General features: G+C 39.5%; 1 protein-coding gene across 5 annotated transcripts in view; it reads left to right on the top strand.

The window, feature by feature from the left end:
• Window positions 1-938: 938 nt before the first annotated feature.
• Window positions 939-25,984, top strand: part of STAT4 (signal transducer and activator of transcription 4) — a 92,975-nt gene continuing 67,929 nt past the window's right edge. The window contains exons 1-4 of one of the 5 annotated variants that reach the window (XM_029934215.1): window positions 939-1,012; window positions 1,383-1,585; window positions 4,257-4,385; window positions 5,682-5,826. In XM_029934215.1, the coding sequence (XP_029790075.1) occupies window positions 4,258-4,385; window positions 5,682-5,826 (273 nt within the window). In that variant the 5' untranslated portion in view covers window positions 939-1,012; window positions 1,383-1,585; window position 4,257. Of the gene's footprint in view, window positions 1,178-1,382; window positions 1,586-4,256; window positions 4,386-5,681; window positions 5,827-25,984 lie in introns of those variants that run through there. The other 4 variants (XM_029934213.1, XM_029934216.1, XM_029934214.1 and 1 more) reach the window with 4 other exon arrangements.

The raw sequence follows: 25,984 nt of genomic DNA on the forward strand, positions 1-25,984 counted from the left end.
CCAAAGTACCGAATTTTGAGAGGTTCCGAGTTGCTGAAGTACCAGGAGGGTGGGTGCCTGGTGAAGGTATGGAAGCTCTGTACCCCTTCCCCCATCTCTTCCATCTGGATGTTCATCTATGTCCTTTATTATATACTTTTATAAGAAACTGGTAAATGTGAAAGGGAGGGGGAGGAAGAGGGGAGTTTCCAGATAGGTTGGGACCAAATTGTATAGCATTTTGAGTGCTAGGAATTTGGACTTTTTCTTAAAGGCAGTGATGGCTTCCCCATCACTTTGCCCCTTAAACCAGACTTTGCCCCTTAGCTTATTGGAATGTCCTCAGTTAGGAACTTCCTTCAGGTGGGGACACAGTAGCAGAAGCTCCCAGAAACTGCCCAGGAACCAAGCAGCCAAGACCAGGCCTAACTGATCAGAGCAGAGTGATGCAGAAAGTATGACTCTGGAGTTGACTGACTTGTGTTTGTGAAGGAGAGAGGCGGTGAATTTAAGCACCTGATCATGTCACCTGGGAGAGAAGAACCCAGACAGTGCATATGTGTGACGCAGGTCCAAGGGCCAGGAAGCAGGCCTTTTACTCTGGGGTATTTCTGTAGACTCGTGCATATGCAAACCGAGTCATTCTTTCTGCCTTGTTTGGTCTATCTTGCTTTATTTCTGTCTTTATTTGCCTGAACATTCGTAGAACTTGTGTGTGCAGAGGGTTAACATCTAGCCTGGAGATGAAATAAAAAGACCACCAAGGAGGGAGTGAAACATCTGGCCTCTTATCCAGGCTCTGAAGCTAACTCATTGAGTAACTCCTGTCACCTCTCTGGGCTCAGTCTCTCTGGAGATGAAAGAGGTGTTAGAATCAGATGAGACCAAGGCTCCCTCCAGCTCTGTGATTCTAGAATAGGCCCATGTCACAAAGGCAGAAAAGCATACCACAGTGACCAGGAACAGGGCTACCTGGGAGTGGGAAGGAGGGACGGTGTGAGCAGCCCGCACAGCAGCTGGCCCAGACCTTTGGGTGAGGTTGTCTTCTTCCCGGTGAGAAGCCCCTGCTGGAATTGGATAGCGCAGTGAGGTCTGGGAGTTTGATATTTCGGTCCTGGCACCCCTCCTATCCCAAGGGCCGGCTCACCAGGGTGAGTGGAGCCTTAAAGGAGGAAGCCAGGAATTTAGCTCCAGACAAGTAAGTCTGCAGGGGGTCTCAGACTGTATGGGAACCCCCCCCCCCCGAAGAAAATGAATATGCAGCTCCACCTACCCAACCACGCCCTGACACCCTTGGACCATCTGCAGGTGCAGGAGTGAAGCGGGGGGAGGTGAGGGAGGGAGGGACATAAGCAGAGGGCGCCCCGCAAAGGGGCTTCAACCTGATTGTTCCTGTTCTTTAGCATTTCTAGAATAGAGAGTGGGTGGGAACCGACTCAAGTAAAGTCCCAGAGACTCGAACACTGACGTACAGGAAAGCCTCAAGTGGGAGGAGAAATGCAAATCTCCTACTGACAATGGCGTCAGCGGCTTCGTCCTGGGGACTGTGAGGGGCGATTCTGACTTTGGACTTGACACCGCCTGGGACTCGGGCTGAGAGAGCCAGGTAAGTAGGCAGACCACACCTTTGAGTTGCTTCTCGGAGGAGCGCGGGTCAGGAAATGCTTGTGCAGGATGCTGCCGAGGCTGTGCACTTGGTGGTGTGACAGTTAACTTCACTTTAACTGGTGTGAGGATGGGTTCCTCTAAACGGCGTCCGACTCCATGATGCATACATAGGTGCGCTCCCGCGCAGGTCTGTGTGTGAGACTCCGGAGCTCAGTCCGCAGATCTGTACGCTGGGAGGGACGATTGTGGCTGCTGCGGAGGTGTGTCCTCGCCGCGTGCTGAAAGTGAGCCCCTCTTCTCTTCTTAACCAGCTCCTCTGAGCTATAATGTCTGACACTAGATTGAGGACATGAGTCTGGAGCTAAGGTCGTCAGTGGCTGTGGCTTTGATGAGAGAGAACATTTTTGGGCATGTCATCTCCTTGGCAAGCTATGTGTCACAGAGCCAGCGTGGCACTATTAGCTCCCAGACAGTGCGACAAAATGCCCCTTTATCTAGGGCCAGACATTCAAAGAGAATGGAGAGGCACTCAGTTTTCAAAAGAAGTGTTCTATAGTTCTCTTGTGATGGGAGAATTCGCCCTGAAAGAGTGAAAGCAAAGCAGGGAAGGATGAGCAAAGGCATTTCTAGAGGCTGCAACAGAGAAGAGGGCCCTCGGACCATACACCTTCTCCTTCCCTTCTTCAGCCTTAAGTTCAGCTCTCAGGAAGGTGGACCCGGATCCTAGGAGTAATTTTTCTAACTCTGGGTTTGGTGCAGACCAGTTAATTCTTAGTTAGAAAACAGATTTTCATCCAAATAATAGCAAGGATTTTAGAAAAGTAGCAATTACAATTGTAATGGCATTTTCAGCCAATGTGCTCTCACCATTAACAAGAATAAAATAGGGTTGAGGCAGGACAACAGCCCTGTGGCATAGGAATAAAGTGTTCCAGTTTTGTATGGTGTGTGTATATGACCAGCATCTGGAAAGACAACCTCACATGTGTCCTTAGCAGCTGTGCATCTTGGGCAGGAGTCATTTCACCTACTTGTTCCTCGGATGTTTGTTGTTTTTAAAGTTGGGGCAAAACTTACTATCCACCTGCCCTATTCACGACAAAATCGGGGTTGCCGCTCATTCTTCACTTAACAAGCATTTACTGGGCACCCACAATGTGCCTATAATCGTGCATGTAAAGGTTCTCAAGATACAAAGCGATATGAATATAAAACATTTCTTTTGCTAGTGTCTTTCTTTTAGAAAAACATTCTTCTATATATTCAGATCAGGGAAAAGGTGCCCCAGAATGGTTCCATTTGAAGCCTGAGAGATATGTGTATGAAATACATGAAATTTGTTATCATGACCTTCTGTAGGCAAAAGCAAAACTTACAAGATAGGCCAAAATATTAGGGTGACTAATCATGTAAAAGTGTTGTTCCTTGATCTAAAATTGCTGATAAAACAATTAGGATTTTTGACTTTGGAAAAAGTAAAATACTATAACTTCAAGATGTCGTATTAATCTCCCTGAATTAGGAAATGTTGAAAGTTTCTAGATTGGCCAGCGCAGAATAACACGAGGGAGACACATACTTTTGTTTTGTGACAGGCTGCCAAATATGTATCAAGTGTGGTTTCTTCTTAAGTAACCTGAGGGTTTAACCACTGTCAGGTGCACATCAGAGACTAATTAAAACTAGACTTTAAGAGCTCTGCCCATTCATAGTGTATCATCATACAGAGAAATATAAATATGTATTGATTCACATATATTTTGAACTGAAAGGGTTAGAGCCCATAAAATGCATACCTGAACCTCTTCATAAAAGCTAGGACTAGATTCAATTAGAAGTATGGGAATATAAGGCTGACTATGGAAGCCTGATAAATCTGAAATTTAAAAAAAAAAAAAGGAATGAGCAGTTTGACACAAAAGAAACTGTTATTGGGTGCTCCTCACATAGAAAGCCCTAAAAAGATCTTTGAAGGTACAGTTGAGTATGTTATTTACCTCAGGCTGCTCAAAGTCAAGAGTGCAGAGAAAGGTGGGGCGCTTGGGTGGCTCAGTCGGCTGAGCATCCGACTTCAGCTCAGGTCATGATCTCACGGCTCGTGGGTTCGAGCCCCACATTGGGCTCTGCGCAGACCGTTAGCTCAGAGCCTGGAGCCTGCTTCCAATTCTGTGTCTCTTTCTCTCTCTGCCCCCCTCCCCTGGTCACTCTCTGTCTCTCAAAAATAAATAAATGTCAAAAAAAATTTTAATAAAAAAGAATTTTAAAAAAAAGAGCACAGAGAAAGGAAGGGATAGTAAGGGAGCTTGTTGAGAACCCAATTTGCCTGACAGATTGGGGGTAGGGTGAGGGGTGGTGAGGGGGAGTGCAATTTTCCGGGAGAAAGTTCTGGAGTTCCTGTGAGAGCAAAGCAGGACATCGTTTGGGAAAAGAGAAAGAATCATGTTCCCTGCATTAGGGATGACTTAGGGAAAAGTTGACACTTGCTTTTTATATTTGGATTGAAAGCATTTTCTCTTTACTGTTTTCTTAAAGAAGAGGAAGATAAAAGAAAATTTTTTCACTGGTTACTTAACTAATGGACAACATTATCTTTTAAATCTAAGGGGGAAAAACACATGTACCATGGTTATTAACATTTGTGAACTCTAATTTTACCTCTTCATTTATAGCATGTCTCAGTGGAATCAAGTCCAACAATTAGAAATCAAATTTTTGGAGCAAGTAGATCAATTCTACGATGACAACTTTCCAATGGAAATTCGACATCTGTTGGCTCAGTGGATTGAAAATCAAGACTGGTAGGACCAAACATTATTATATTTTCCCTAGAGGTTGATATACAAATGCCTTATGCTCTATCCATGTGGATTTATCCTATGATCTGTTTTTGACTGAGTAGATGCATATTTTTCATCAAGGATTTGGAAAGCTTCCTCTAAGGAAGAGAATCATCATCCTTTCTGGTTTCATCTATTGTAGATGAGAACTTAATACTTCTGGTGCTTTAGTTTTTCATAAGTCCAAATCCCAGGAATTCCTAGGTATTAAAAAGCCAAGAAATAAACCTCTTGTTTACATCAATTTTCAACACAGACTCCATGTAAATAATTATTTTTTATTATGTTTTACAACCATTCCTTAAAGCTCTGTTTATCTTGTACATTTTTTTTTGCTTTGAATAGTTCTCTTTTTTATTGTGAGAAAATATACATGACATGACATTTTTCATTTTAACCATTTGTAGGTATCCAGTTTAGTGACATTAGGTAGACTTACATTTCTGTACAGCCATCACCACCATCCATCTCCAGAACGTTTTCATCTTCCCAAACTGAAACTCTGTCCTCATTAAACATCTACTTCTCATTCTCTGTAGCCCAGACCTGTCAACCACCATTCTATTTTCTGTCTCTCTGAATATGACAATTCTAGGTACTTCATATAAGTGTAATTGCATAATATTTGTCCTTTTGTGGCTGTGGAATGTCATACAACATATTTTTTAAAGGTTAATTCATGTAGAGTGTATCAGAATTCCCTTCTCTTTTTAAGGCTGAATAATATTCTGTTGTATATTTAAGTCACATTTTGTTGTTTTATTCATCTGTCAATCAAACTTTGAGTTGTTTCTACCTTTTGGCTATTGTAGATAAAGCTAATACAAACAATGATTCATAACTATCCATTCAAGTTCCTGCTTTCAATCTTTTTGGGTATCTACCCAGAAGCAGAATTGTGGGATGCAATTTATGCTTATATTTTGTGTTTTCCACAGTGGCTGCACGATTTTCCATTCCCATCAGCAATGCACAAGGCCCCAGGTTCTCCACATCCCCACCAACACTTGTTAATTTGGGTTTTCACTAATAGCCATCCACTTAGTAGATACAAAGCAGTAGCTCATATTTTGATTTGCATCTCCCAATGATTAGTGATGCTGAGTATACTTTAATGTGTACAACATAAGTTTAAAAAGCTTTTAAATGCTTGTCACTGTGGAACACATTTTTCTCTTTTTAAAACTAGTATGGTAAAAAAGTGGACCTTTCACTGGAAGTTGTTTCCTCCTGTGTAATAACACTTTTGGTTTTTAGGGAGGCGGCTTCCAACAATGAAACCATGGCAACAATTCTTCTTCAAAACTTGTTAATACAACTGGATGAACAGTTAGGTCGGGTTTCCAAAGAGAAAAATCTGCTCTTGATACACAATCTAAAAAGAATTAGGAAAGTCCTCCAGGTGAGAATGCATTCTACTTTTTCAAAACTATTTGGATTTATGTGTCTTAAATTCAGCTAAAAAAACCCCCCAAATATGTATCCTTATAATACGATTTTCAGTTCAGACTTAAGAGGGAAAATTTTATATTTTGTGCTCTCTTTTATTTTAACTAATATGTATTTTTCATGAAATTCTGAATCTGAAACACACTCTAAGTGGGAGGGTGTGTGTGATTCGCATGTGACTATTTTCTAGTGACGTTCAAATCTGATGTTCCAGGAACAAGGATTTGAAAGACAATAGGTTCATGGCTATACCCCAGTCCTCGCTTGCCTTTCTCGCTTATGTAACAATTTACGTACTATTGTTCTCATTTCTAGATAGAGATATTATGGTTGTATGTATCTTTTCAGATTTGGTTCAAGTCTCACATCCTCCAAAAGCATTCCTTGGTACCTTCTAGCCTCTATCTCTGACTCTCTAGCCTCTAGCTCACCAAAGTTTTACCCAGGTAAAATGTGTTTGTCTTCTCCCCAAAACTGTGGACTTTGGTATTCAGCTTTGAATTCCCAGGGCCCATCACAAGACTGGATATTTTGTAGGTGTGTACTATTCACTGATTAAAGGGATGAATGAACGAAGGGAGTAAAACAGGGATCTAAAGACTTAAGGGCAGGCTAATGATTGAGTTAAACTCAGAGGTGCTAATATCCATAACAAACTCTGAATGTGAACTGCTATAATATTTCCCGAGTGTCTATACAATGTATTAGACAACATGAAAATTGCTCATTTGTCAGTGAGACATTCATAAAATCCTAAAGTTACGATGAGCACATTTTTAGAAAATTTCACCTGGGCTATAATAAAAATGTGCTGGGGGTCACTAACATTTTTGGGAAGAACATATATATTGTTTTCCCTATTGTGGTTTGGATTGCATTAAGCCAATTTTGCCCTTGTAATCCCCTAGAAATTTGCAAGACACTCAGCCTTGGTAGAAAAATAGCTTGTTGCCAACAAAACAGGATTTTCCACAGCATAAAGCAAACAATCTCTTACAGAGATAAGACATTTAACCTTGGCTTCATTAGCTTAATGCTCTAATCATTAAGTCTAAAACAGGGGTGGGCCTACTGTTACCCACAAGTCAAATGTGGTCACTGCCTCTCTGGAGAGCCCATGACTAAGAATTGTTGTTACATTTTTAAGTGGTTGAAAAAGAATTTTAAAAGAAGTAATAAGGTTGTGACATGGAAATTCTGTGAAATTCATATTTTAATATTTTAGTGGAAATAGCGATGCTCATTCATTTACATATTGACTATGGCTGCATTTTGCACTGCAGTGGCACTGTTGAGTAGTGGTGACAGAGAGTGGCCCTTAAAGCCTAAAATCAAAACGTGTGTATGTGTGTCGTATGTGTGTGTGCGTGTATATCAATCATACTTATTTGTTCTAGAAGCAAAAGTCCTACTGGTCACTTTACTAGAGGCACAGAGATGGATACAACGGTTAAGGCATGGTCTTCGGAAATTCCGAAATTTGAAATTCTCAAAATGTGACATTGAGCAATCACTTAATCTTTCTGAATTCTCGCATCTTTTCATGTAAATGAGTATGCACTTTATTTACTTTTTGGTATTGTAAGGAATACAGGATTTTTTATTCTGGCAAAATAAATAGGCTTCCAATAAAGGATTTGTGTTGTTAGGAAAAAGAACAGGGTCTTCTTAGTATAAATGAAGAGTAAATTTAAAGCCCATCTTTTTTGGAGGGTGGAGATAAGATTTCGAGGGAGTTCAAGAACTTGCAATATCTCCCATTCACATTTTGACACAGGCACAAACTCTTCTGCATAGGTCACTGGCCTTCCAGTGTCCTCTCTCTGTAGACTCTTCCCAACAAATTGCTCCAAGCTCCTCAGTATTCCTGCCTCAGAAAAATACATCTTCTCCTTGTTCTGAAACACACCGAACTCACTCTTGAAAGATTCTGAGCCTTTGCCCATCACAGACCACGGCCAGGAATGCAAGGCCATCCCGCGTACTGCAGCCTTATTTCCAGAGGTTCCTGGAGGACCCGTGGATGTCCCAGTGGGCCAAGGGAATCTCCACTGCCTTAGCTCTTACTCTCATCCTCCACGGAGCTCAGCTGGCAAGATAACCAGCATGTCATCTGTGCTGGATGTGTCTACGCTGGTCACAACCTCTTTGAAGTAAAGGCCTGACCCTCTTTTTTGACCTCTCTACTCCCTCTGGTACCCACACTGTGGTTCTGCTGCAAACTAGGAACTCAAAAAGCAGTTGGGTTGGTTAAGATATTTTGAATTGACACAACACTTGCTCTTTCTTCCATTTTATAACTTATATTTATTGGGTATTTGCATTAATTCAAAATACAGTAAAAAACCAGCAATAAAAAATATCGTCAACTATGGTTATAGATTTAAACAAACTGGCATTTTATGTTTCTTTCTAATGTGTCATATTCCCACTATGGTTTATTTTTGGTTTTGGGGTCTTTTTTTTTTTTGACAAGCCTTTTTGATAAAACAATATCCCCTCCTTCCCCAAGAATTAAAAGAGGAAAAAAAAAAAAACTCCTATCCAAAGACTATTGACTCTGTGCTTATCTGGTTTGAACATTTTCATCCTCTGAGATTTCAAATACAATCCGTTTGAACAATGATAGCAAAAAAGCACAGACAATACATTTCCAGGGAAATTAGACAAGTATAAAGCAGATTAATTTTAGTTCTTTATAAAGCAGTTGAGGTCTCCAGTTTCAATATTTTAATTTCTTCTGAGATGGGAAGCAGTTGAACCTTCGCTCGCCTTAGCCCCTTTAGCAGGAAGGCAGTTTCAGGTCAAGGCCGGGAGCAAGGACTGCCCCAGGTTGCATCCTGGCTCTGTCACTTACGTGCTGCATGGCCCAGGGCAAGACGTTTACACTCTCTGGCCTCAGTTTCCTCAGCAGTGTGAGCAGAATCACTCTGGTACGTACCCCAGGGGGTTAGAAGCATTAAAAAACTTTTAAAGAATGTGGTAAGGTTAGGATTTGCTAACAACAAATAACTGCCCTAGATATTTCAAAAGAGCTTCACCCTCTTCTTGGGCCTTTTTTATATTTTTAGACTCTTAGAGCAGTTTTGGGTTTACAGAAAAGTTAAGCAGAAAGTCCATACTCTCTCTCTACCTGCCTCTCCTCATTTCCCCTATTTTAACATCTTGCAGTGCTGTAGTACATTCATTACATTTGATGGACCTATTGTGATATTATTATTAACTTATGGTCCAAGATTACATGAGGGTTTACTTTTTATGTTGTTCAATTCTATGCATTTTGACAAATGCGAAACGCCATGTATCCACCATTTCAGTTTTACTGTCCTAAAGTCTGCTTTCTACTAGTTCATCCTTCTCCCCCTTATCCCAAACCCCTGGAGACCGCTGGCCTTTTTTTTTAAGTTATTTATTTGTTTATTTATTTATTTTGAGAGAAACAGAGACAGTGTGAGCCAGGGAGAGGCAGAGTTAGAGGGGGAGAGAGAGAAAGAGAGAGAGAGGAGAGAGAGAGAGATTCCCAAGCAGGCTCTACATTGTCAGCACAGAGCCTGATGCAGGGCTCAAACTCACGAAATTGTGAGATCATGACCTGAGCCAAAACTGAGAGTCAGACACTTAGCCAACTGAGCCACCCAGGTGCCTCAACCACTGATCTTTTAAATTTTTCTCTAGTTCTGCATTTTCCAGAGTGTCATATAGCTGAAATCATACAGTATGTAGACTCTTCAGATTGGCTTCTTCCACTTAGTAATGTGCCTTTAAGTTTCGTTCATGTCTTTCTGTAGTTTGATAGCTCATTTCTTTTTACTGCTGAATGATATTCCTTGTATGGATATACTATAGTTTGTTGATCCATTTTTGGCAATTATGAATAAAACTGATATTAACATTCATGTGCAGATTTTTGTGTGGGCATGAATTCTCGACCCATTTGGGTAAGTACCTAGAGGCTTGATTGCTGGATCTTTGTTTTGGGGCTTTCTCCCACAGGGCTCTTTTCCTTATTCTTTTTTCTGTATCTTTTTCTGGGACAATTATTTCCCACAGTTCTAGAGGCAAGGAAGTTCAAGGTGCCAGCAGATTCAGTGTCTGTCAGCTGCTTGGTTCAGAGGCAGCTGTCTTTTCACTGGGCCTCACATGGTGCAAGTGAGGAGGGAACTCTCTAGGTTTTCTTTTTCTTTCTTTCTTTTTTAATAATGTTTATTCATTTATTTTAAGAGAGAGAGAGCATGCAAGTAGGGGGAGAAGCAGAAAGAGGAAGAGAGAGAACCCCAAGCAGGCTCCGTGTTGTCAGCTCTGAGGCTGACGCTTAACCAACTGAACCACCCAGGGACCCCTAGGTTTTTGTTTATAAAGGTGCTAATCCTATTCCTGAGGGTCTGCCTTTATGACCTAATAACCTCCCAAAGACTCCACCTCCTAACAGCCTCACGTTAGGGGTTAGGACTTCAACATATGAATTTGGGGAGACACAAATACTCAATCTATAACAACCTTCTGGGACAGCAGGGTGGCTCAGTAGGTTAAGCATCCAACTTTGGCTCAGGTTATGATCTCATAGTTTGTGAGTTCACATCCTGCATGGGGCTCTGTGCTACCAGCTCAGATCCTGGGGCCTACTTCAGATTCTGTGTCTCCCGCTGTCTCTGGCCCTCCCCTGCTCACTCTCTCTCTCTCTCTCTCTCTCTCTCTCTCAAAAATAAACATTTACGAAAATGCAAGGTGCTTACAACAGTGCTTGTACATAGCTATAACAACCTTTCTCTCTATCTGTCTCCTTCAGGATGACATTTTTAAAAATTTAAATGGTGCATATTCGTCATAAAAAATTAAAGTCGTACAGAAAAGAAATGCAAAGAAAATAGGAAATAATCCCAAATCTACTGCCTACATTTAACTATATTAATATTTGATGAGTGTCATTTCAAATGTCTATACATACATATATGGATAAAAGGCTGGCTCTTGACGTTTTATACCTAGCGGTTCCCAGAAACTTGGAAGTCTCCTGTGCCCCCTCTCTAACTCCACTCTGCTCTCTCTCTCTATCCAGAGTAACCACTGAATCTAAATTTTGCACTTCCTATTTGTTATAGTTTTACCACATATGTCGACAACCCTAGACAATATATAGGTTTGCAAGTTACTGCATCTTACATAAATGGGATCAAAGTATATTTAGTCTTCATAATTTTCTTTCTTCACTTAACATAGTTCCTAAGATCCATCCATGTTGATGTGTGTTACAGTACTTTATTCATTTTCATGGCTATGTAGTATTCTTTTGTGTGAATATATCACAGTTTAGTATTTTACTATTGATGTGCATTTGGATTTTTTCTAGTATTTCTTCACCATTTCAAACAATGTTGGTCTGAACATTCTTGTGTGTGCTCCTTGGCACTTGAAAGGTGCATGGAACTCTCTAGGATAGATACCTAGTAGTGGAATTGCTGAATCACAGAGTGTACACATCTTTAATTTCACTAGGTAATGCCAAAATTGTTTCCCAAAATAGTGATACCAGTTTACACTCTCCCACTAGACTAAGATTCTGGCTCCATATCATTGTACATACTTGTAGTGGTCATCTATCACATATCAATCTGGTGGTGTATCCATATTTCATCAGCTTAATTTTTTGTTCTTTTCTAACTTCTTTATCCAAATGCTTTATTCATGTTGAGACTTTCTTTTTTTCCTTATAAATGAATTTAACTCTATACATTTTTGAGAGGTACTTTTTATATACTTTAATATGTAGTACTCTCACTGTTCATATTGAAATAGTCCATAATTTCAGTATTGACTTATAATTTCTAAATTAACTTTAAAAACCACCCCACTAAAAATACATGGAAATACTAGATAAAATATAACAGACTTTTAATTTTTTTTAACACTTATTCATTTTTGAGAGACAGAGACAGAGCATGAGTGGGGGAGGGTCAGAGAAAGAGGGAGACACAGAATCTGAAGCAGGCTCCAGGCTCTTAGCTGTCAGCACAGAGCCCAACATGGGGCTTGCACCCACGAACTGTGAGATCATGACCTGAGCTGAAGTCTGATGCTTAACTGACTGAGCGACCCAGGTGCCCCAAATACAACAGACTTAATTGCACAGGTAAACTTATCACATCAAGAGAAATTATGGAATAGAAAATTTGTTTTAAACTGTAAAACATAGAAGTAAATAGGAACTACACTGAGTACTATAATACATTCTTGAATTCTTGAAATTCAAATTCCAAATCACACAGGACATCAGAAAGAGAAGTTCCCAAAAGTAGCAAAAGAGAACAAATGTATTACCTACACAGAAATGAGAGACAACCTAAAAGCCAAATTTAAAACAGAAATGAAAGAAGAGTAGAATAATTTCTTCACAGAGCTAGAATACAATATCCATCAACTTGAAATTCTATAACCAGCTAAATTATTATGCAAATTTGAAAGTTCACCACACAGATACTACTAATGGAAATTAAACACTGATGTTAAGCATGCATGGTAAAATTTCAAAAGTATCACTACAACGAATGAAAACAGAGTGCAGAAGAAATCAAAAGAATAAAAAAAATATTTAGAATCTGTAAAAATGATTGAAAGCACAAAATTAAATATCAAAAAAATCTGAGTAATGTCTATTAAATGTACAAAACTCAACAGTTGTTAGAGAAATTGTGAATTTTACAGGATGCATCTAAAACTATGAAATAACAAAAGCTGATGAGATCAAATAGGTGTGCTGGGGCTGTCTTGCAGAGAAGTTTGGGTGTCTTAGTCTGACGCTGAGTGTAATGGGAAGCCATTGGCAGGTCTGAGCAGGGCTGTAATGTGCATGAATCTCTGTTTTAAAAAGCTCACTCTGGCTGTTAAATGAACTGTTCTGGGTTACGAGGAAATTGGAGAGACCTATTAGAAAATTCCATTGATTTTTGAAATCAACATATTGAAGTCTTTTTCTATTATAGTGGATTTATCACCACTTCTAAAATTCAGAAGCTTTGGCTTTATGTATTTGTTAATGTGTTGTGAGGAGCCTAGATACAAGACAATAATGGTGGATTAAACTTTAAAAAAACAATTTAAAATATCTTTCTTTGATTCACTTACCATTTTTCATCTTGAAATTTTATGGTGTGACTTTCTTTTTGTAACCAGTAAATGAATTCCCCTCTTCATTTTCATACTTCCTACATCAATTTGTACTGGGTTATGCCTTTTATAAATATTATATGATAATCTTATTATTTGGTCAACACATATTGAATGAGTTCTTACTGTGTTACCAATCACATTTCAAGCCCTAGGGATACTATTGGAGGAAGTCACGAAGCTTATAGTCCAAACAATTCATACCTCCTATGTTTTGGTTTTTAACTTACAGGAACTTCTATGAGCATTCCTCAAAAACGAGTGTTAGGAAAGTAAGGGGAAACAGGGATCAGTAATCCTGTCTGATGATAGAAAAACTTCTTCATCAATTAGAAGGCTGTGTTCAGGGTTTTGGTGTTAACTCTGTGGTTAGTAACCCCACCACTCACAGAGCATTTTTCACCCACTGGAGCAACGATTCTGTTAGTGAGAGTTTAAAACCCTGTGGGGGAGGGGGCACTTACAAGTGTAACCTACACCTCACAAGTTCTATTCTTTGCATCACGGTGCCTCTTTCTCACAGGGTTTCTCATGCGGGTTTGCCCCAATAAACACTGGAACTAAAAGATCCTCGAAAGCCGAACAGATGGTGGGTTCCCTCTTGCCTAGTCTACCGAAGTCTTATTGTTGGGCCTGAGGATCAGGTGCAGTGAGATTTTTAACATGACAAGGTGGAGGATCAGAAACATTTTTGCAGTATAAAAGGACCAAAAAAAAGCCGCTTTACTTATGGGTCCACTCTGAATTTGCAGACCTTCCCCTTGAATTCACACTACTTTCTTAGTTCACTCCCCTTCCTTCCCGTCTGTAGACCACACAGAAAGAGAAGGGAAGGGGTGACCTCAGCCTATGACCTGAAAACCACCTGGTCTCGCCTCTTAGTGTTGACTCTGAGAGAGCTGAGTGACGGGTTCAGTCCTTCATATCACTTTTCTCCTCATGAGCTGCAGCCAGTTTGTCATTCACTCCACAGTTATTTCCCCAAGAACCACCCCCACACACACATACACAACACACACCCCAAATCTGCTGTCATCTGAGATTCTTGCCAGATGCCGGTATGACTATGCTTCTATTTCATAGGCTCAAAGACCTGCCTATTGTGCTGTTTAAAATATTTCTTAAGGTTTATTTTATTTTTGAGAGAGAATGTTTGCAGGGGAGGGGCAGGGAGGGGGACAGAGGATCAGAAGTGGGCTCTGCAGTAAGAGCAGAGACCCCAACGCAGGGCTCAAACTCAGGAGCTGTGAGATCATGACCTGAGGCGAAGTTGGAACACTTAACCAACAAAGCCACCCAGGTGCTCCTGCCTATTGTGCTATTTAAGATGACACATGAATTACTTGTCAAGATCTAGTCTGCTGCTTAATTTGGGAGAGTCAACAGAAGGTGTGCCTTGCCATTCCTTTTTCTGTGCACATCACCATGAACCTGGAATGCAGCATGACCAACTCAAGATCCTACCCACCTGAAGTTTCATTCATGGATCATTTTGTCTATATTCCTCCAAACCTTTCTCTTATCTTTTCCAAGGCTGCCTGGATTGTTCTCCCTCCTTACTGTCTTTTCTAACAGTCTATTGTGTGAGTCCATAGTGATTTGTCCTTTCTCTGAATTCTGATTCTCTTTGAAGTTTATAACAGAGTCCAGAACTTCTTTATGCAATAATTACTTTGTGTTCAAAAGATGATTTGGATTTTTTAAAGTAGGGCTCATATAATTTGTTTTGGGCTATACTTGGGATTGACTCCATAGATACTTGATTAAATATTGGTTTCATCATCAAGTGCAAATATTTATGATGCAGTAGGGTAAGCACCATGATAGAAGTATCTACAATCATAATGGTCAGAGTCTGGAACACTTGAGCTGATTTTGGAAGGATGATTTAGGACTGTGAAGAGAAGAGAAGTAAGGGAATCATGTACAGAGAAAAAAGCGAGAGTGGGAACCGATTAAGAGAATGCCTACCTCTCAAACAAGCTATGCACCTAAAGCATTTAAATGGGGTTATATGAGGATCTTGAACACCATGCTGGGTAGTTTGGACTTTGGCAATGGGGAGCAATCAGTGGTTTTTAAGTGTGACACGAATATGTTTTTGTTGAAAACTTATCCAGAGCTGGGTTTCTCCGTAGCACAACCTGCCCCTTATCTGCTATAGGCAAAGGAGTATTAGAAAATTCTCCTAAGGTTGAAAGTTTTTTCTTTCCTCATTCCAGCCCCTATATTTCCTCTCCTCAAATCATTTGAATTTAGAGAACTGAGCCAGAGATTGAATAAATTTTAATTTTATTAACACAAAAACTACCTATAGGGCACGAAAGGGGAAAAAACCCCTAAACTATTTGTATGATAAAACATCAAGTTCAGCTCTTAGTTTGGGAAGCAGGAAGCTCACATAATCCACCCAGGAGCCAACATGGAAACTCCACACATACTGATGTGGCCCCTGAACCTGCTGGCCTGACAGTCTATAGCAGAAGCTTACAAAGGGACTGCTGACCCCAGAGTGAGAAGCCACAACCAAGAGAAAATTGGATTTTTATAGCTCCTAGTGTGAGGACTAACTACACCATTGGGAAAGTGAGTAGAGACAAAGATGTTAGTTGAAAAAAAGGATATGAAGATGTTTAGAGTCACATGTTGACTTTTACTATCCATTGGTTTCATTTGCTAGGAGTGTCATGGTGGTCATATAGAAAAAACTGAGCAGATATTCACCTTAAAAGTAGGAGAATTGTGTCATTCTGCCAGCAGTTTTTTTTAATGGTTTTCTATGTTAGTTGTCTATATCATATGAAGATGAAGACCTCTAGAAAATCTGTCTATACCGATCCAAATCCATTGTGATCTAGAAGCTTTCCAAAAAGATACTTAACCAAAACCAAGACCATTCATAAGACTTGTTACCTTAAACATTTGCTTTTTGAAACACTTTTATGTACTTTGTGTAGACGTTGGTTTAATAAACAAAAGCATAAAAACTGAAGCAATACCAAATCCACCTGTCAACAAGCTGGAAACCAATTGTCATCTTGAAACTAATTCTTGTTTATATTCAAAATTGTGGTTTGACTGAGTCATGATCAAGTAGATTTCTGAACTTAGTAGATAACTCATTTTAGGACATAGGCATTGAATGACTGCCTTTAATTGATCCAAATCACTTTAAAGGCATCCATTTTAACTTATCAATGAGATGTTCAGGATTGGAAAAGAAGTTGACTTTCTCATCAAGCCACCAGGCACCCTCCAGGCATGTATTACTTACTTTCTCCAGAGATGACCAGAGGACAAAAGATTTGCCCAATTGAAACCCATCTCTCCCCTCCACTTCTCCCAAAAATGAGGATCCAGAGCCCAGTACTTGGCACATGGTTGATCTTCAACTCTTTGTTACCATAAGTCTCTGATTGGCTACTTTGATGGGTAACATAGATCTCATTGTCACTGCTGAGTGTGTTCCTAAGTGTACAATGAGGTGCCAATGTGGTACAAACAGCCAGCAAGTATGTTGGTGGCTAAAAAATGATAAGACCCTTTTATCTATCTGTTTTCAAGAAGGTTCCTCTTCTATCATCTAATCTGTGATCTCTACCTCAGTAGAAAGATGTGGGGATGAGAGACAGAAGTGGCCAACTGCCTTTCATACTTGCCAGGTTCTCATAACTTACCTCATATCTGTCAAGATTTATTTTGGAAAAACTTAATATCCTATTGATTTTCTGTACCTCTGCACATCATCAGCTCACCACATCTTCTCCTTTAGATTCTTTTATTTCTTTCCCTAAACAATAACAAGTCTTCCTAGAGGAAAAGTTAGAGACAGACAGAGACAGAGATAGAGATAGAGATAAAGATAGTGACTTGATGGGAACAATGTGGATAATAGTGTGCCTTAGGTGAAAACCGAGGCATCGAGACCTGTTTGGACATTATTGCAATAGTTAAAGGGAAAGGAAACTGGATGCTGGGCAGAAAAAAATGTGCTGCAATTGTGAGGTAATTTGGTAAAAGTTTTAGCATGCAATAAGTGAATATGTATGAAATGTGCAAGAGCGAAAAATAAGAGATGACTGAGGGTTTTCATTTGGGTTACTATGTGGATGTGGGTGCATAATGAAGATTAGGTTTCGAAGAGGAGGTGGGATATTAAGGTGAGTTTGATGAGTTCTAAGTGGAATGCAGTGGGAAGTAAATGGGAAGTAAACTGGAACTGATGTGTCTCCATACTTAGCTGTCTCTTCCAGGAGATGGAGCTCCATGAGCACATTCATCTTTGCGTCTCCAGTGTGTAACCCAGAGCCCAGCACATGGTAGGGCTCAGTGTCTTGTTTAGTAAATGACAAGTTGAGCTGACATTGCAAATATGATCATTGCCTTTTTCTCAATGAGTATCCCTAACTAAATGGACCAAATGCCATGTCATTATTGTAATTTAGAGCCCATAAGTGAAACTTAGATGATAAGATTTTCTTGTTGAAATCAGAACTTCCTAAAAATGCTTTTTCTTAATTTTTTAGCTACTTTTAGACTATATAGGCTATATGGCTCATCTGCAAGCTTTGTCAAATTGTTGCAAATCTCCAAAAAGTTTTCAATATAGTTATTGAAAAGAAAAACTCATATAAGTGGTTCCAGGCAGTTCAAACCCATGTGTTCAAAGGTCTTCCATGTTCTTCAATGCTGTTCTTAAACCTTCCCCATAAAATTATAGCATATCTTTCCTTAAATTTGTCCCTAGAGATATATAAACCCCTATATTTATTTCAGAATTATTTAGAAATAGCCAAACTATTTGTAGCAACCCAATAGAAGGGTTAAATAGAAGCAACCCAAGACTCCCCTGATAGAAGTATGGATAAAGAAGATGTGGTATATGTAGTTATGTATGTGTGTGTGTGTGTGTGTGTGTGTGTGTGTGTGGTATGTGTATACATATGCCATACTATATACACACAATGGAATATTATTCAGCCATAAAAAAGAATGAAATCTTGCCATTTGTAACAACATAGTTGGAGCTAGATAGTATGATGCTACATGAAATAGACCACAGAAAGACAAATACCGTACGATTTCACTCTTAGGTGGAATTTAAGAAACAAAATAAAAAAAGGGGGAAAACAGAGATAAACTAAAAAATAGACTCTTAATGATGGAGAACAGATGGTTACCAGAGAGGAGGTGAGGGAGGATGGGTGAAATAGGTGAAAAGGATTAGGAGTGCACTTTTATTTTTTAATGTTTACTTATTTTTGAGAGACAGAGCATGAGAGGGGGAGGGGCAGAGAGAGAGAGAGAGACAGACAGAATCCAAAGCAGGCTCCAGGCTCTGAGCCATCAGCACAGAGCCCGTTGCAGGTCTCAAACTCACGAGCTGTGAGATTATGACCTGAGCCAAAGTTGGACACTCAACTGACTGAGCCACCCAGGCGGCCCTGAAGTGCACTTGTCTTGATGAGCAGTGAGCAATGCATGAAACTGTTGTCTCACTATATTGTACTCCTGAAACTAATATAGCACTGTATGTTAACTACACTGGAATGAAAAACAAATTGGTAATGGGGGTCAAAAGGTAGAAACTTCTATAAAATAAATTAATAAATATGAATTATTATAAAATAAATGTAAAATGTAAAAAATATCCTTAGTTTTTCTTACATATTATTGGTATTTTAAATGGTATTTTTTCTATGACATTTTTTATATGATTACCACTAGTCCATAGGAATACTACTGATGTTTGAATATAAATCTTTCCCAACTCTCTCAATGATTCCAACTTTATGCAGATTTTCTTTTCTTTTCTCCAGAGGATCACAAATGCAAATAAGGAAAGACTTAGTTCTCTATTAAGTTTTATGCTTATTTCTTTTTCTTCTCTTATCAGTTAAGAATTTTATTACTATATCGAAGTGAAGCAACCATAACAGATGAAATGTTTTATTAAGATAATGCTTGCTGTAAGTTTATGATATTAAGGAAATTCCCTTATAATGCTGGTTTACAGAAGTTTTTAGAAATCTGGATGACTACTACATTTTATCCAATAATTTTTCTGCACCTGTTAAGATAATTCTATACTTTTCTCCTTTAATCTTAAGGTGTGTGACACAGATTTTTCCTATTTGAACCATTATTATGTTCCTGAGATAAACTCTTTGGTTCTTTTCATAGTGCCGAATGATTTGCTAATATTCTTTATAGCATTTGCATCTACTTGCAAATGTGTCCTTTTCTTTTACGGTTCTTATCTGGTTCTGATTTCAAGGTTATGCTAACCTTATAAAATGAGTTAGAAATATTACACTTCTTTTGTTCTCCAAAGCTGAATTACCAGATGGAATACAAAAACACAATCTAGTTTTCTTCTTTTATATATTATATATGTATTTTTTAAGTTGTGCACATTGAAGGTGTACAACATGGTGATTTGATATACTTGCACATAATGAAGTGAGATACTACAGTCAAGGTAATTAACATATTGTTTCCTTACATAGTTACCGTTTTTTTGTGTGTGATAAGAGCACCCAAAATCTATCGTTTCAGCATATTTCCAATAGTCAATATAGTATTATTAATGATAGTCATCATGCTGCCCATTCGATCTCTAGACTTAATCATCCTACATAACTGCAACTTTGTACCTTTTGACCAACATCTCCTATTCCACGTTACCCCTGCCTGTCTCTGGTAAACACATGAAACAGCCATTTATTTAGATGTTTAATTTCTCTCAACAATGTTTTACAGTGCTCTTATATAGGTCTTTCACATCTCCTGGATGTACCATAATTTAATCAGTCATGCAGAAATGGGTCTTTAGTTTCTAGTTCTTGCTCTATTTCATCTTTATAAGCACAATGAAATTTAAAACCTCACCTCTAACTTTTGTTCCTCTTGTTTAAATGCTATAATTGGTGTCTAACACCACTCATTCTCCCCTCCTACATTCTCATCTGCAAGCAAGAAGTCAAAGAGCAAAGGGCCCCCAGAGTGTCCAGTCTTTTGGGTTTTAAAGCCACAGCTGAACCACCTCAATCTGTTTCCTGTTATTTAAAATCTCTAGGGAAGTACCGGTATTGCATGAATATGCTTCGGAGCCATCCCAAAGCCTTACCAACATGGTCATCAGGAAAGGACTCCGTTCGTCACTCTGCTGTTAATTACACCCATTTCCCCGTTGTTTGCTTATCAGTGAATGGAAGAACATCTGGTTCTTTTTTAAAAACTAGTTCTTCATGCATTAGAAAACAAAAACCGTATTTGGGGGACCATTAATTTCCCATGTCTATAGCTGTCTATAACATTTTAGCTCTACATACAGGTCCCGATTTCCAATCTTGCCAATGAATTAATAAGCCTGTGCTTGTTGGTAAACTGCTCTATATACGTCCTTTTATCTATCAGTTTTTTAATGTTTTATTTATTTTGGATACATACGTCTTTTTAATGAGCATGTGACCCACACTGGTGGCAGGTCTCCTCCCAGAGGTAGCCAACTTTCATATGTTATTGAGCCACAAACCCATTTAGATAGTTTACCTCTGAGTTCCTTAGGTTATATGTTTTTGCTAATGCATTTTAATATCATACCAATTGATCTGTAAAGAACTTTATTTCTTATTACAAAGATGGTATGTATCCAATGAAGAAAGTTTAGAAAACAAGGATAAGTAGAAAGGAAAAAATCCATTTGCAATCCCATCTCACTATTAACATTTTTGTGTATTCCTTGCTGATATTTCTACATATATATAGAGAGACAAAGCAGAAGCATGGGAGGGGCAGAGAGAGAAGGAAAGAGAGAGAGAGAGAGAGAGAGAGAGAGAGAGAGAGAATCCCAAGAAGGCTCCACACTGTCGGCACAGAGCCCATCACAGGGCTTGATTTCATGCCCCCCAGATCATGACCTGAACTGAGTTGGACCCTGGTGGCTCAGTTGGTTAAGCATCAACTCGTGGTTTTAGCTCAGGTCATGATCTTACGTTTTCTTGAGATAGAGCCCTACACTGGGCTCTGCTCTGGCAGCAGGGAAAATACTTGGGATTTTCTCTCTCTCCCCCTCTCTCTCTGCCCCTCCCCTATGCACACTGTTTCTGTCTCTCTCAAATAAATAAGTAAACTTTAAAAAAAAAAGAGTTGGACCCTTAGCCTAATGAACCACCTGCATGCTTCTACTTACATCTGTATTTTAACTTATTTTAAAAATTATTATTGTTTTACTAACCTCTTTCCTAAGCTGAATGCATTTACTTACAGGATCAACCAACCATGGAACAGCTTTCTATGCTGTTAATAGTCTTTTAAAGCATTATTTGTATTCACCTACTAATTGGACATTTATTAATTTGTCCCATTCTTCACCAAGATAAACAAGCGAAGGACACATCTATTGTTAAAAGCTCATTCGTATTTATGATTATTCTTTTAGGACAGTGGGTCTTAACTCCATGCATAAAGTCACTTGTAGAGTTCTTTTTAATACATATACCAACTCGGGGCACCTGGGTGGCTCAGTTGGTAAGCGTCCGGCTTTGGCTCAGGTCATGATCTCATGGTTCATGGGTTCTAGCCCCGCATCAGGCTCTGTGCTGACAGCTCAGAGCCTGAAGCCAGTCTTTGGATTCTGTGTCTCCCTCTCTCTGACTCTCCCCTGCTCGCTCTCTCTCTCTCTCTCTCTCTCTCTCTCTCTCTCTCTCAAAAATAAAAACATTTAAAAATTTAAAAAATACAGATACCAACTGTTGACATGAGTGTAAACTGATATGTTAATGAGGATAACACTAGTTACTCTATTAAACAACAAACAATAGGATTTTATTTATCCTGCACATAACAGTCTAATATTTGGCTATTCTGTGGGTAAGTAGACCTTATTCTCTTCCTTTTCATTGTGATTCAAGGACCCAAGTTACTTAGCATGGCTTGGCTGTTCCAAAGGGGACTGGATGTCTTCATGGATAGACAGGAGATAGGGGCACCTCAGTGGCTTAGTTGGTTGAGTGCCTGACTTCAGCTCAGGTCATGATCTCGCAGTTGATGAGTTTGAGCCCTGCATTGGGCTCTGTGCTGACAGCTCAGAGCCTGAAGCCTGCTTCAGATTCTGTGTGTGTGTCTCTCTCTGCCCCTTCCCCGCTCATGCTCTGTCTTTCTGTGTCTCAAAAATAAATATGAACATTAAAAAAGTTTTTTTAAAGATAGACATGAGATAAAGAGAAAGAGCATTAAGTCACTGCCATATGTGAGATTCCTCAGCCTAGACATGATACACTGTCTCTGTTTTCCATTAGGAAGAACTAGTTGTGTGCCTCCTGCACCATGCAAGGAATGCTAAGAAATGTGATCTGTGAATGGGATGCCACTTCTCACTGCCAAGGACTTACTGCCTCCTACCAGAGAGGAAGAAGGAGTTTTAGTGGACAGTTAGATATGCCTGCTACTTTGGCAAAACCAAACTTGGAAAGCAATTTGTCAGTATCAAAGTTTAATGTGACTCAGTAGTTCCATTTATAAATATTGATCTTACAGAAAGTCTCACACAGGTAAAGAGAAGGATATCCATACAAGAACATTCATTATATATGTTACTTATAACAACAAAAATGGGAAAATAATCTCAAATGTCCATCTTGAAATGTCCACAATGGCTAAATACATTGAATTATTTCAATGTATGTGATAACTATTAAAATATTAGATCTGTATATCCTGAAATGTAAGGATGACTATAATGTATGTTATTGAGTGGAAAAACATAGAAAAATATGTCCAGTCTGATTACACAAAGGTAGTGAAGGGAGAAAGTGGAAGATGGGGGCCCTCACCAGTTTTTTTAAAATGTGTTGTTTATTTCTTGAGCGAGAGCAAGTGGAGAAGTACAGAGGGGGAGGGGACAGAGGATCTGAAGTGGGGTCTTTGCTGACAACAGAGAGCCAGATGCGGGGCTCAAACTCACAAACCGTGAGATCATGACCTGAGCCAAAGTTGGATGCTCAACTCACTAAGTCACCTACGTGCCCCTCTCACCAATTTTTTAAACTTTCTTATTACTTAAAATTAAAAATATAAGCCCAAATTACATCAGGATTTTCAAAACCCAGATTCCCAGACCTCACCCCAAATCTACAGAATCAGACTCTCTGAGGGGTGGGACCCAGAAATTTTTAGTTCATAAGAGCTTCACACATTTTGATAAATTGCAAAAGTTGAGACTACAGCCTTAAGATAAATTTCTAAAAGTGGAATTACTATGTCAAAGGATATGAAAAATATTAAGGCTTTGATAAAAATTGCCAAATTGTCCTTTTATAATGTACCAATTCACATTCCCACCAGCAGTGTGTAAAAGGCTCATTCCATCTTCAGCACTGAGTGGTGCAAAGTGTTTTAATCTTTGCCAGTCTGATAAAAGAAAAATAAAGTATCTGATTTATTTAGACATAAGTGCCGGTTTGTAGCATGTGAGTCTCTTTGGGGGACATTCTGTCCCATCTGTCTTTCTGTTGAATTGGGCAGATTCATCCGCCTAAGTGAATGTTTCATTATAAAAATCACTTTGTGAATTCAAAAATGTAGATTTTGGGGGCCCTGGGTGGCTCAGTCGGTTAAGCGTCTGACTTCCGCTCAGCTCATGATCTCACAGTTCATGAGTTCAAGCCCCGTGTCAGGTTCTGTGCTGACAGCTTGGAGCCTGGAACCTGCTTGATTCTGTGTCTCCCTCTCTCTCTCTCTGCCCCTCCCTTGCTGACACTCTTTCTCTCTCTCTCAAGAAATAAATAAACGTTAAAAAAATTTTTTTAAATGTAGATTTTGAGCGCCCCTTTCCCACTTCCAATTCTAATTGATCAGGTCAAGGATAGGGCTTGGGAATATGGACAGAAGAGACAGGGTCAAAGACTTTACAAAGAACAGGTGCATCCCAGGCAGGAGCATCAGAAGAAAAGGGAACAGTGGTGGATTTAGAATATGGGTATGTCAGATCCCTAGAATAGACCCTTTGCTCATACTCGCCCTGCCCTCTGCCCAAGACGCAGCTCTCCTGGCCCGCCAGCATCCACCAAGCTCCAGCCCTGGTCCTTTCTACTTATCATTAAAGTTCACATCGATATCTTTTCCTCTGCACTCCTACGGCCCTTGATGTCCAAACAGCTCATCCTGATACTTAATCACGCGCTGCAATTACCTTAGATAGATGAGAATCGACTTACAGTAATAAAGATATATTCTGATGAAAGCTGGAGAAGTATTATTTCAGGACAAAAAGAAATGCCCCAGGATAACCTGGAAAATAAACCTGCAATAAATTACTTTTGTGTTGACACTAAATTAGAGACAATGGCAACTCTATAGAAGGTGAAATTTGAAGTCACACAGCCTTAAAAAATTAGAAAAATTAGAAACAAGTGCTTCTCTGTCAAACAAAGCAGAGGTCTCTTTTATTCTTCCAAAATGGCAAAGATTAAAAATCCTTGATACCACTCAGGGATGATTGTGGACTGAGCAACCCAGGTGGTTCTTATGATCAGACAAGTTTGGAAAAGAGTATCTCTCCGCTGGTGTTCTCAACATTGTCTGCATATCAGACACATTTAAAAATAAACCATGCTCGGCCCCACCCCAAAGATTCTGTTTTCATTGGGATTTTTTTAAGCTTCTTGAATGATTCTAATGTACAGCTAAGACTGAGACTCTGTCCAAAGTAATGCCCCAAAAAAACCACCTTGTGTAGATTTCACATATATTCCATATTCTTTGGTACTTTAAGAGGAGGGGCTAGGGGCACCTGGATGGCTCAGTCAGTTGAGCGTCTGACTTCGGCTCAGGTCATGATCTCATGGTTTGTGGGTTCGAGCCCTGCGTCAGGCTCTGTACTGACAGCTAGCTCAGAGCCAGGAGGCTGCTTCAGATTCTGTACCTCCCTTTCTCTCTCTCTGACCCTCCCTTGCTCGTGCTGTCTCTCTCTGTCTCTCAAAAACAAAACAAAACAAAACAGCAGCAACAACATAAGAGGAGGGGGCTATGTGAGTTTCTTTTCTAGAGGAAGTAGTGGACTCCCAGAGATTTACTGACTATCTTCCTCAAATCTCTTGTCATTTGTGAGAAGTTGGAGTAAATTTATCTTCATTTATTCAGTCATTCAATCCTCAGCAAGTGTGCACTGAGGAATTTCTCTGCCAGAGCACTGCTGATGTTGGGGATACTGCCCTCGTGATGTGCGTGACTCACCAGGTGGAAGTCAAATAAGAAATTGCACTAAAGATGAGTTTGTGCATAGGCTCCAATGGTGTCCTGCTTTAACTATAAAAGTTAACTAACATGGACCATTTTCAAAACATGCTACCTCTGTCCAAACTGAATACAACGTGCTTTAAAAAAAACCTTTCCTATGAGATTATTCCTTCTAATTGACGGTAAATCTACAAGTATTTTATTGCAAGATAATTTTGTAGGCTACTCCTGAGTATTTCTTTCTAACATGAAGGAATGTTTCTCAATTTTTATTAGGCCAGTTTTTATTACAAATGAGCTTATTCTTCGTTATCTAAACTGTAGACTGCAGAGTAGTTGTATAGCATCAAGGCCAGCTCATGAGGGCATGTGAGTCCAGCCTGGAATGTAATGGGTGCTCTATGATCCCGTACAGAAAGCTGGTGCCGGATCATGGATCTAAAAGCGTTGCATCGTCAGTTTCCCTGCTGTCAACACCAGTGGACAAAGGGCACATGTGATCTTTGCTTCACCTTGGGGATGGAAACAATAAAAGGGGATCATAAAGATTTGCATTGTGTCAATGATGGCTGTTACCAAAGGGATTCATTTTTTTTTCTTTTAGGGATTCATTTTTTTTTAACGTTTATTTATTTTTTGAGACGGAGAGACAGAGCATGAGTGGGGGCGGGGCAGAGAGAGAGCGAGAGAGAGAGTGAGAGTGAGAGAAT

This window comes from Suricata suricatta, chromosome 3, assembly GCF_006229205.1.
Source record: "Suricata suricatta isolate VVHF042 chromosome 3, meerkat_22Aug2017_6uvM2_HiC, whole genome shotgun sequence".
Lineage (NCBI taxonomy): Eukaryota > Metazoa > Chordata > Mammalia > Carnivora > Herpestidae > Suricata > Suricata suricatta.